This window comes from Pimephales promelas, chromosome 12, assembly GCF_988280905.1.
Source record: "Pimephales promelas chromosome 12, fPimPro1.hap1.1, whole genome shotgun sequence".
Taxonomy (NCBI): Eukaryota; Metazoa; Chordata; class Actinopteri; order Cypriniformes; family Leuciscidae; genus Pimephales; species Pimephales promelas.
In genome coordinates, this window is record NC_142780.1 from 19,973,141 (window position 1) to 19,986,179 (window position 13,039).

The 13,039-nt window shown below is 38.0% G+C and overlaps 1 protein-coding gene across 1 annotated transcript; it reads left to right on the forward strand.

Annotated features, from left to right (window-relative positions):
- The first annotated feature begins 596 nt into the window (after positions 1 to 596).
- On the forward strand, positions 597 to 11,943 carry efna1b (ephrin A1b). Its single transcript, XM_039679991.2, has 5 exons — positions 597 to 886; positions 9,657 to 9,952; positions 10,417 to 10,482; positions 10,596 to 10,691; positions 10,846 to 11,943. The coding sequence occupies exons 1-5, from the start codon at positions 789 to 791 to the stop codon at positions 10,965 to 10,967; spliced, it is 678 nt and encodes a 225-aa protein (XP_039535925.2). The 5' UTR covers positions 597 to 788; the 3' UTR covers positions 10,968 to 11,943.
- The last annotated feature ends 1,096 nt before the right edge of the window (positions 11,944 to 13,039 follow it).

Genomic DNA, 13,039 nt, shown 5'->3' on the forward strand with positions numbered 1-13,039 from the left:
TAACTCTCATTAAAGTATTAGTATATTATTGTAGACTGTCAGGTTATGGTTTAGGTGTTAGGCTTTGGGTTAGGAGAATACATTTACTTGTAGTCGCCAAGTTACTTATAGTCAGTTGAATGTCTGTTATTGGGGGACCAACAAAATAGAGTGTTAGCAGATATTAAGCTGGCAGTCTACTAATACTCTAATGACAGTTAGTTGACATGTAGTTGAAAAGTTACTTATAGTTAGTAGAATGTCTAAAGTGGACTATCGAAATAAAGTGCTACCATAATATATATAATGTTGCCTTGGCAATCAGTTAAAGCTCTAAATTACTAACTGAAAATAAATAAACTGTAAAATCAAAGGACAAAGCTCAAAATGACAAAATTAATAAAAAGCAAAATAGGCATTAAATTAAACCTAGGCTATAGGGTATAAATGATACTAAAACACTGATTTACAGACAGTACTTGTCATAATCTGTTCACTTCAATTGACAGCCTGTGCGTAGAGGGGTGTCGACATAAAAAGTGTCATTGTTTTCATTGGCTGCTTAGACTTGAAGGCGTGGCTTCTTTAGCTTGTTGATAAAGAGGACCGAGCGCACATTTATTCAGGCTTTACTGCGACTGTGTCTGTTAGAGACTCACATACAAACCTGTTATTCAAGTAAACCGAATCAATAGTTTTTCAAGGTTTCTTGCACTGCTGTAGGGAAATTTATATTTTCATCTTCAACGTGCAAAACAATCCTTTGCACTCGTATATATTCCTCTGAAGAGCATTAAATCCCGGACTCAATGGATTTTCTGTATCTGGTGTGTTTTGCGGTGAGCGTCAGCGCCTGGTACGCGTCTGCCGAGCGACACAGTGTTTACTGGAACAGCTCGAACGCAAAGTAAGTATTTTACTGCATGCTCCTTTATTTGTGTGAAATCTCTCCGCAGTTTTCCACCTTTATGTAAATAATTTTTCTCTTTATATGATGTAGCTCTTGTTGGTTTTCATCTGTGATATCTGAAATCTCTGTAGCCTAAAACCTAGCTATCACAAGTTGTAAAAGCTTGGACCCTATGCAAACTTAAGTCATAAAGTACGCTGTATTATTAAATGAGTTAGGTATAGGCTATATGTAGGCTAGCCTACTGCATTAACAGTCTAAATAGTTTCACAAGCCGTTAGCGACATCTTATTTTATCTGTGTTTGTAATGTTTTGTTGCAGTTTCTCGTAATTTCCTCCCAACTGTTTTCATTCTGTGTTTTGATTAATGAAACACATAACTCGTTTAACTTGGCAAATCATTACCCTGGCTTACAAGTTATGTTAGTTCAAGTTGTTTACGCTTTCAGGTTAGTTATCACACACTTCATTGCTTTGATTATTATCTCTGTCTCTAGTCTAACAACCTTTAACATGCGTGAGTGAATGACATGATAATTACAGTATAAGAGACAGCAGCTGGGCCGAGAAGTACATGGAAAGAAACCAGACAGATGGACAGACAGATCAGCCTAAATATACATGCACACATGTTAGTTTTACTATTTGTGTGGACATTTTATTGACAGGGCGTCTTACTAGATGATATTTATTATTTACTAGGCTATACTTTGTCCCTCACACAAACCTGTAGATGTACAGCAAAACAGTGTTTTTGTTGTAAAGTAAATCTAGCCAAATTTGTACAGATACACAAAGCATTAAATAATGATATGAGCACACTGGACTAATATATCTAGTAGTAGCTTGCACTTTTTATGGGAGGTATCTTGTTACTCTTAGTATGGAATTAATACTGTTACACATTACATCACTTTGATGTGTGTTTCATCAAATGATTGCATTTGTAATCTCTCCTCGTAGTGAAGAAGGACAGGTCATCAGGCACTTTCCAGAGATCAATACGAAAGACAGCAATCAGAGCAATTTATTAGGCTTTGGTTTTTGCGAAGAAAAACAGAAGCTTGTTGGCCATAAAAACAGAACCTTTGACCATGTGCTGGCATCTTTTTTCCCGCTTCTCATTAACATTGACTTGTTTCAGCTGGATTTTTCACGTACACCATGATAAGCCTGTTGTCATAAAAGTTAACTGGTGATAACTGAACCGAATCCGTGCTCATGGTCATGATCCGATTGGAAGTTTTCATGATGTCACAGGTGATTCACACCGACTGTTGTGATTCAGTCGGCTTTCAGTGAGCAATTTATTAATGTCGTATTCGCTCAACATGAGTGTACCAGCCTTAACCAGACATGGTCTCAGAAGAGCCTGGCTCAATATCAGCCAGCAGAGAGAGGTCGAGAGAGAAGCAGCAGCTGTTCCTGAACACAGACAGAAGGAGGGATAGCTTCAAGAAATCATGTAATAGAGACCTGGTGTGAAAAGAATGAGGTGGAAGAGACAGGGATGGAGTAATAGGAGCTCCTTGGATCCGGGTAGGATTGGTAATTTGAGTTAGACTTCTATGGAGATGGAGAAAAAGAGGTGGAGGGGATTATGTGGCAGCAGTCTGGTGCGTTGTCCAGTCCCTAATCCCGAGTCCCGACATGGACCACATCCACGGAAAGGGTTGCGTAAGCACAACAAGAAAATGTGTAATAACGAAACGCTAAGCCCTCAGAAAATCTCTACATTAAAAATCTGTGCGGATCTCGACTTTTAAAGCTCTCATTCTTGCACACATACACTGAGACCATGGCAATGTCACTCTATCAACATTGAAAATGTTAGAAACAAACACCCACACATCAAAACTGGAGTTGTAAATATAATCCCTTCTTGAGCTAGTCATAATCTGGCAGGTGTGGTGGGAACTGTGTTTTTCTCCAAGTTAAATCTTTCTCATTAATCTTAAGAAAAAAGAAAAAACTGCAATTTTATCAGGTTTATCCTTTTGCTTTTCTCTTCTTTTAACGACCTCCATAAAAAGCCAGCGATTGTTCAATCAGTCTGTGAAACTCAATCAGTTACTATGCAAGGCTCGACTAATCAATGCCAGATAGATGTTAAATATTAATTGGCGTGATCATCTAGTTCTGCCTGTTGCGTAAAAGTGTTTGTGTGCAAACAAACACAAACGCACACTAGACTGTTTTGCTTGAATGGGTGTGAATGAACAGTAATGATTTAATCTTCAGCACGTGGCTGATTCTCTTGTTTGACGGGTATGTGCGTGAGTCTGCGCCTCGAGGAGACTGGATTTTCAGGTCCGGATTGACATCTGGACGTTGTTTTTGACAGTCTGTTTTTGTGCTTGACTCATGCCTACGCTTGCACGCTGACTGCGCCGAAGGGGAAGGGTACGATCTCGTCATGTTCGCATCATCAAATGATTACTTTCGACTTGAATCATGTGTTTATTTTCACATATGTGTTGTCATATGCATTTGTGATCCCTCGTCAAAGTTTTGCTGGCTCGCATGCAGGGGGAATGTGCGATTAGGGTATATTTAGTAGACTGGGATTCCTTCCAACAAACATGTTGCTATACTTGACCTTTCAGCTGTCCACTCATTGTCCACTCCATTTCCTCTTTGTCCATCCCTTCCTTGCCAGATTCACTTTGTTTGATCTTTTACATGTATCTGAGCATTTAGTGCTGGATTGTCTTAAAGGAGGAGGATGGGAGCAGACAGATCAGCAATTCATATCCAGACAGATTCCAGACAGGCTGTAAATCTATTTCCTTTACCTCTGTTTCTGGCTCATAGATGCACGCAAAAACAGCCGGCTATGTAGGCAGGTCTGTAATCTGTAAAACGGACGGTTCAGCCTCAGATTATACGTAGATGTGTGTAATCTGGCTGAATGACCCATTCACACAAAAATCACTGTATATATTTATAGACTCCAGTGTAATCCAGCGGCGTATAATCCCGATTTACACAGAAATGGATGTGTATGGAAAATATAATCCATAATTCCACAAAGCATTATAGAATGTTCTACCATCGACGGGGTTGATTGATTACGAAACCATAGCTCTGTTGTGTTTTTCCACAGATTATAGTTCCATTTTAGGGTATGATGATTAATAATCGGCGGAAATAATCTGATGTTCAGGTTAAAGTTGTTATGTATATGAATGACCCTGGACCTGTTTTTACATTTCTTGCTGTTTTCCACCCATTTGAATCCCTTTAAAAGCCCCTTATTCTGATCTCTTCCTCTCTTCTCCTTATCTCCAGCCCAGACTTCCTTACTATTTCTCTTTATATGTCCTTACCCTCCCCATGCTCCCATCCTTCCATCCACTTTTTTTCCCACACATCCCCCTTTGTCTATCTTGTTCAGTCCCTGATTACTATTTTGATTCTCACTGCTCTGTTGAGTCGGAGTTTTCCTGTTTTTCTGTCTGTAGTGTGCTAGATTGTGTAATTGTCGGTGTAGTAAAGTGTGTGACCTCACAAATGTAAACAAAAGAACCAGAAACTTGTTTCCTGGTGTTACTTACTAACTTCAAGTCAAGTGTTTGACTTCAGCGTCTTCTGCAGCTCACTGTCGCCACCTACAGAATGCTTACATCACTTTGATGATCATTTTTATTTCTCTCAGTGAATATTGCTTTCAGTTTATTATTTCACATTTACTTTTTTGTGACAGAGACGCTGACTTTGAATAAAACTCACAGTATGCTACCAAACAACAAGCTAGTGTATCAACAGGCAATTAGCATCCATTTAAAAGTGAAAGACAAAGGGAGGAGGGGGAAATCAGGCTTTTGTAAGGAACGGACTGAGAAAGATAGGACGGGGGATGGGTGACGGGTTAGAGGTCAGATAGAAAGAAAGGAATGTTTCTCCAAAAAATTAGCCTGAATGAAGAGGCCCAGGTTTATAATGTGGTTTTAAACAGAATGGGAAAAGAAAAAGGGTGGAGAAGATGGAAGGGGGGTGGAAGATAGAAAGATATAAATATTAACAGACAGGGGTGGAGCAAAAGGACAGTGATGGATAGGGTGAAATTTTGTTTGTCTGCTCTAAACTCACACAATATTTCACTGAAATAGCCTCATATCTGTGCAATCACACAACCTCCGCTTCTGCTTGGTACTGAAGAAAAAATGCAATAGCTTGATTGCAATAACAACAAGTTTACAGACATTTACTTTAACCCTAAAACACAACCTAAAGCAGAACATAATTCAAAATATTGGTAAAACTCCTGTTATAAACAGTATGGACAATAAAATGGACCTAGTATATGTGAGACCATCGTTATTCTCTGTTGAAACTTAATTTTAAGTATTAAAACATTTTAGTAAGATCAAGACTTTGTCATATGCATATCATGATCATATTGCACATTTGCGATATTTCAATATATTGTGCAGTCCTACCCCCACTCCATTTTGACTTGAAACATGTATCTGTAACCCCCCACCCCCACTTTAACCCCTGCAAACGGGCCGTATTGGATAAGCCTGGTGCTGGTGAATAGCAGCGGTGTGATCCGTGTGCTCCGTGTGATAATCCCTGGTTTGGAAGAGCGGATTAGCTGGCTGGCATTCCGACCCGTTCCACTACGGCTGGGGTAATTACCAGCCTGTAATCGACGAGAAGGACTGCTCGGAAAGAAAGTGAGAGCGGTGAGGTTAAAAACACTTAGTGGTGACTTAGCACCTTGAACCTGTCAGACTTTAACGGGACGAAGGCGTAACACTGAGACGTCTCTGTATATTATACTTGTAGTGGAGAAAGAAAGGCAGACAGACAAAAATAGCGTGAAAGCTTCGTGCACGCGCTTGAACAGACAGGTTTTATTACTTGATAGTGTGAGAACAAGCCACTAAAATAGGATCATAATACTTGTCATGACAGGCAGCAGGTCTTAAAGGTTTTCAGTAACCGAGCCCACTGTTTGTGTGTGTGTGTGTGTGTGTGTGTATGTGTGTGTGTGTGTGTCAACTGCTGACAGCGAGCATAGTGCAGTTGGCAGTGGATACATCTGCTCTGAAGCACACAGCTCTGACCGTCTCTCAGTGTGTGTGTGTGTGTGTGTGTGTGTGCGTGTGTGTTCTGCTAACTGTGTAGTAAGGGTGTGTCTGAAAAGTATGACCCTGAACTTTGACATTACTGACCCGCTTGACAGCTTGAAACATTCAGCCAAAAGTGAAAGAGGGGGAGTGCAGACAAACTATTGAGGGGAAAGGGGACAAACACGTATATCTGAGAGCAAATTAAGCTTTAGTTTTACATATTAAAGTAGTTTTTTATGCATTTGAAAGTCTATTATGCTCACCATGGCTGCATTTATTTGATCACAAAGTAAAACAGCTGTTGTGAGTTATTACAATTTTCTATTTTAATATATTTTCAGCAGCATTACTCCAGTCTTCAGGGTCACATGATCCTTCAGAAATCATTCTAATATGCCGATTTGGTGAACAAGAACATGTTTTTTTGTGGACTGTTTTTTTTTTTAGCGACTGACACATTATTAGACGATTAGTAGCCTAAAAATTCTCTACAGGAGGTCGACTCATTCGACCAACCTAATTAGTCAGCGTAAACAAATTACTGAGTGCAACTTTAAAATCAAACTCTTTAAGCCGACAAGCAAACATTTAAACACAGGCTCCTCTGTGTCTTGTGATAAACATATGAGTGATGTGGCCCCCAGGGGCCGCAGGTACAGACACTGCCCTTCTTACAACAGCGTGACTCTCACACTCGGCCCATCGCAGAGCCAAGTGTCACACGGGAAACAGTGGCCACTGGCGTTTGAAGTGACTGCTCACCAGAAGGAAAAGCACAACAGAGCTGATCTGGGATTGTTTGAGCTATCGGCGGCTGGCCTTGGATCAGTTCAGAGAGATTAGAGTGGCATGGGAATCATAGTGTGAGGACCCACTAGACCCTTTCACACAGATAATCCAATATATTCTTATAAATGGCCAATTGATGTTCAATACCACTTTGTCAAAATAAATAAAAAATAAAACACTACAAACTAAAGTAATTGTAAGTGCTATGAAAGTGTTTTGACATAACAGTATTATAATGTACAGAATTAAAAAATGAATTTGATTGATTGATGATTATTATTATATTTAAAGAAAATATTTGGTATCACAACATGATGTACAGTATATCAAATGTGCTGAATTTGTTATGTATTACACTTAACCTGTCTATAATTGTCAGAATAAAATTTAACAATATAATAGACCTAATGTTTAGTAGGCAAGGCAAGGCAAGTTTATTTATATAGCACATTTCATACAAATTGGCAATTCAAAGTGCTTTACATGGAAGAAATTAAACTAATCAAAAGAAATCAGAATAATTAAAACAGTTTATAAAAAAATCATAATAATAAAAATAAAATACAGTATCAAAAATAAAAAGAAGTACAGTAACAAAATAAAGGTAACACTTTACAATAAGGTTCATTAGTTAACATTAGTTAACTACATTAGTTAACATGTACAATATGTGAACAATACTTCTTCAGCATTTATTAATCTTAGTTAATATTAATTCCAACATTTACTAATACGTTATTAAAATCAAAGGTTGTATTAGTTAACATTAGTTAATGGACTGTGAACTAACATGAACACACAATGAACAGCTGTATTTGTATTAACTAATATTAACAAAGATTAATAAACACTGTAACTAATGCATTGCTCATCGTTAGTTCATGTTAGTTAATGCATTTACTAATATTAACTAATGAACCTTATTGTAAAGTGTTACCAAAATATTTTTCCATATAATGATGTTTCATGACATTCATCAGGAATATTTATGTATATTATCCAATAACTGATATGGCAACAATGTATCTAAAGGCAAACACCTTGGTGACCCCCCTAAAAAGAGATTAGACCCGTGCCTTAGGCTGATGTATGGGGGGTGAGTTAATGACACCCAATTTGCGGTGTTGTCTTGATCTTGCCGCCAGGTTTCAAACAGCTCCAGATCAGCTGCTTCAAAGGGACTTCAGAGGAAGTGAGACGGGGCAATCAACCACACAGTCTAATTCCCAAGAAAATTCAGGGCGAAACTAAAACCGCCGAAACCGTTCACACTGATTTCTGTTTCAGAATCACTTTAGCCATTAGCATCTCATCCACCCTTACTTGGTCTCATCAGCTCTGATGTGTTGATTGCCATATTGAATACACATTAAAAAAACACTGCTTTCCCACACACAGAAAAGTCAGCTGGCTTAGCAAGGCGTACACCCCGTCTTTTGAACACGCTGCTGATTAGAAGCCGTGCGAGACTGACTCTAATCTCTGCATTAAGCGGGGCTAATGAGCGCAGTGATGTGTATGTTTACCCCCCGTCTGAATGGACCGCTGGGCTGTTTAGACAGGTCGGCTAATGCTTACTGCAGAGGCACAGTGGGAAAGAGACAGAAATGAAGGGGGTTGCAGTGGACAACAGGGGGCCCGTCAGGAGCCTGTGTGTCTGCCCGTCATTTAACCACAGTTCCTGATGGCAACAACAACAAATACATGTGCCAAAAGGGAGAAAGTAATAGAGCAAAGGGCATGCTGGGGGGAAAGAGGCCGCCTTGTGTTATGATGGCGGTTCATGTGAGGGCCGTGTGAGTAAATGTTTATGTGACTGTGTTTAATGATATTTGGTAGCTATATGGAAATGTAATGCCGTATAATTTATAATAGTCACAAAGCTAATCAGATACTTTATGTGGTTTGAACCGGGGCATTGTATGGTCAAAGCGGGGGTGAGTGTTCCGGAAAAAACATTGTGATTTATTCAGATATGTTATTCAGAAACGTGAGACAAAATTCACAATAATAAATCAGTGACAACATGAAAGCAAAGACATAGAAAGCACAACATACTGAACGGCCTGTGGAATTGTCATTTGTACATCTGGTAACATCAGCAGGGAAGCTCAGATCAGACGAAAATGTGAAAAGCAAATGAGACGACAATAAAAGGAGAGACAGACGGAGAGGAGGCTGTGAAAACTTGTAGAGCCAATTCAAAGAGCTAGTCAGTCTAAGCAGCTCCATCTCTGTTACCAAGAAAACAAGGAAGAGGTTGTGATGGATCACACAAAGGCAAGGGATTTCAAGATTTTCACAGAAAAAAGTGAGAGTTTGAACAAAAAGTATTTTAGGGCTGTCAAAGTAAACATGTAATATATATATATACCCCCTATATGGGGTTCCCCTCAATCATATTTGTGTGACAAAATAAAAAAAGGGAAATTCAAGTTTATTCTAAAATGTTAAGTGAAATACTTGAGCAGAAAAATGTATAGTTTAAAAAAAATAAAATGCTTATGGAAATCAAATAAGACAAATGGATTAAAAGGAAATCTTTTCATAGAGGACTTTAAGAAAAACACAGTTGAACAATTTCCCTCAACACTCCTTCACCCAACGTGACACCAAAATGCAGAGTAGAAAGAAAAGAAAAAGAAAAGAGGGATTGTACAGGGTGTTTCACCCAAATAAAAGCAGCAGGTGAAGGGTGAACACACTTCACTCACACACGTGCATCAGGGTGTAGCTCTCGCTTTTGCTTTGCACTGATGACGCTTGCCTGGAGCCGTTTCGTGTCAATGTTTCTGTTTGTTTGTGAACATCAAGTTTCTTTTTTGAGCCGTGAGGTGTGTCTGTGTTTTGAAGGTTGACAGCCATTCATGGATTTTTTTTTTCTTATTTCTTCCAGCTTCCTATGGGATGATTACACCGTGGATGTCCGCATCAATGACTATCTAGACATCATCTGCCCTCACTACGCACGGGGCGAGATCCCATCCCAGGAGGCTGAGCGGTACGTGCTCTATATGGTGGAGCTGGAGGACTATGAGAACTGCAAGCCGCAGTCCTTCGATCAGCTGCGCTGGGAGTGTTCCAGACCTTTCGCTCCTCACGCTCCAGAGAAGTTCTCGGAGAAGTTCCAGCGCTTCACTCCCTTCACTCTGGGCAAGGAGTTCCGCCAGGGAGAGAGTTACTACTATATTTGTAAGTATCCACGTCTGTATTTGTGAGATGTTGTGTGCATCAACACACACAAAATGCATGTTGTGTGACCAATAAGTCGGAAGAAAAAAAATACAAAATTTGCTGGTAAAAAAAAAACAAATCAGGAAAACCCCTGAAGACCTTCATCATCATGTCATGTGGCGTGACTCCCCAAAAACTAAAATATATTTATGCATTATTCAGGATATTTGGGAAACAATATTTGTAACCTTTTAAAAGCATATTTAAATTATTACATTTAATTATTTAATTTTTAAAAAAAAATTTATTATATGTACACTAAGCTATTACTTTGTATACCATGTGTCATTAAATTTAAACTTTTCCTTACAAAACCAACGTAAATGAACGTTTTAGCATTTAATAACACATTGAATTATTTATTATTTACAAATATATTACTACAGATTGCAATTCTAAATTTTCCATGTGTTTTCCCACAGCCAAACCTCTTCACCATCATGGACAGGAGTGTTTGAGACTGAAGGTGGATGTTGTTGGCCCTCATGGTAAGTCAAATCAGTTCTTCGCTTAACCAACTAGACATTTCAGCCATCTTTACTAGATTACAAGGACAACCGAAGCCTTACTAACAGTCCAACTATATCATTTAATGTTCTAGGTTCCAAGAACAAGAAAAAGATAGTTGAGAATGATGATGAAATGGAAACAAAGGCTGCTGGAGGAGTACATAACCCATCAAACAGGCTTCCAGCAGGTGAGAACTTCTTTTCCTCGCTTTTGGCAGCGTGTCCATTTGCTTTAGAAAAAGATGTGGAATTTTTTGACTTTTCAAGCCGAGGTGTTAGAGTGCCTTTACGCAAGTTACACGATCACGAAATGTACTCATCATGCTTCTCCTCTACTTTCAGATGACCCTATTGCCATGATCCCAGTTGTGCAGAGGAGCGTGGGCAGTTCGGGTGTTCGTGTGTCTCCCGTCTCAAGTTTCGTCACGTTGATCTCCATACTCATCTTTCTGCTCCTCCACTGAGCCTGATACAAGAAGATTTTATGGACGCTGGTCCGTTAGGACACAACAGACTTTAATGCCGGTGCTGGTTACCGGCTCAGAAAATAGATTTTCTATGAAGAATTTTTATACAAACTGAAGTTTTGGTGCTGGTGTGCAAGTTGCTGAGTGACGTGTTTGTATTTGTGTTCGTGAGAGTGATGTGACCAGAGAAAGGTGTTTTTGAAGAACCTTCTCTCTTTTTTTATGAGTATATACCGTTCTATAATTCCAGCAGCTCTTTTTATTTTACATTTGTAGACCGTATGTGCTCATTTTTCCTGAAAATTCTTCACAAATCTGTTTACCAATGTGATTCAGAACAAACCTTAAAGCCGGGAGTGCTTGTCTTGTAACCATCAGTTGGATAACTGGAATTGAGATCACAAGGGAGAACAATAGGCTAGATATTGTGTTTGATAGAGACCTTTGCTCTACTGTACTGATTTGAGCCAAAGATCACAGGATTTTTCTTAAAGCTGACCCTGACCTTGCACCTTATAAAGAATTGATGTTCATGCATATAACAGTGTTTGTAAATCTAGAACAGCTATCGAACATTTTCCTGTGTTTTGGATCTCGTGTTGCTGTAGTTTCAGTTGGTTTCTGTGATGTAATGTGAACACACCCTACACAATGTTCTGGAATAATGTTATAGATGAGATCAGATTTGTTTATTTCATAACACAACATTTGGTTTTGAACAGGAATGATCATTTGTGCTGTTTGTGAGTGAGCGCGAGAGTGAGAGAAGCTGGCCTTCTGACAGAGAGCATGACATACACAAACAATTTAAAACGGTTCAATGAATTGTTTCAAATAAGTTAAAAAAAAAAAAAACAATTTCTTTTGTAAAAAGTTATTTTGTACTTGTATTGGTTTATAAACTTGTAAATGGTTGTGTAAAAATGTACATATTAAGAGTTATATAAAATAAAGACATTTGTTAATTATGAAATTGTGTTGAATGTTTTTTTTTTTTAATAAATATTGTTCAACTGATTCAAAGAAAACAAAGTTTTGGAGAAGCACAGACAAATTATGTGCAGTTGAGGCCACAGAGTAAAGTTTAACACTGTCAAAACACCACCATCAAACTTTCTTCCTGTCCTCTTTCGTTCCCTTTTCATCTCTTCTTCTTGGCCAGGACTTCACAGCTTTTAAACAAACATTCAGATGGGGTTGAGATGAATGAAAGAAAAGTGGCACTTGGGTGCCAGGAAGTAACTTTTCTTGGCAGTCTCAACTTTTTTTTTTTTTTTTTTTTTTTGACATTTATTATATTAGACTTATATATATATAATTCTGAAAGGGTCATTTTGTCTTTGAAAATAAATAATAATCTCCTTTGTCTTGTTTTGTACTCTTTGGTCTTTTCCATACTTTGCAATTTATGTATCCTACAATGAAAAATTTCACACTTTTTGCACATTTCAACTAAATTACATAATACATTTGATTAATTTATTTGATTTTAATTTATTTGATTTTTTAATTTAAATTATTTTTCATTTAATCTCAAGCATGCTCTTTGCAGACAAAACATTTCCATAAGGGATGAAAGTGTGATATAAATCATTATTTAATCATAATTAGTTTGTTTATGTTTAGTTCACTTTGTATGGGTTGTAATAAAGATACAATAATCATATAATTCCAATAATATTTTTTCTATAATTATTTTTATAATTATTTTCATGAGTTAAAACACTTTTCGAAGCACCGGAGTGCTGAAACCAATTTATTTCAGAAAGCGATTGTGCTTTGCACCGAGTACTTTTAAAAACGACATCGTTTTAAATCACAAAAATCTCTTTTAAATCTCACAAATCTCTCATATATTACAAACAAACTAGAATCACTGTACGCCTCACAACATAACTGGACTCTGGAAGAATGATTTGAAGCTATTTGCAAAATCTCTTAAATTGATGACAGAATGTCATTAATGCCATTAAAATGCAATTAAACTTTCTGCTTTGGGCTTTTTGGACAATCACCCTTACCGTGTGTGTGTGTGTGTGTGTGTGTGTGTGTGTGTGTTGTTCTGTTTT

Excerpts from the sequence above, each read along its gene's own strand:
- efna1b (XM_039679991.2), top strand. The coding sequence starts at position 789 with ATGGATTTTCTGTATCTGGTGTGTTTTGCGGTGAGCGTCAGCGCCTGG. Across the intron at positions 887-9,656 it reads TGGAACAGCTCGAACGCAAA|CTTCCTATGGGATGATTACA; the intron begins GTAAGTATTTTA and ends TATTTCTTCCAG. Across the intron at positions 9,953-10,416 it reads AGAGAGTTACTACTATATTT|CCAAACCTCTTCACCATCAT; the intron begins GTAAGTATCCAC and ends GTTTTCCCACAG.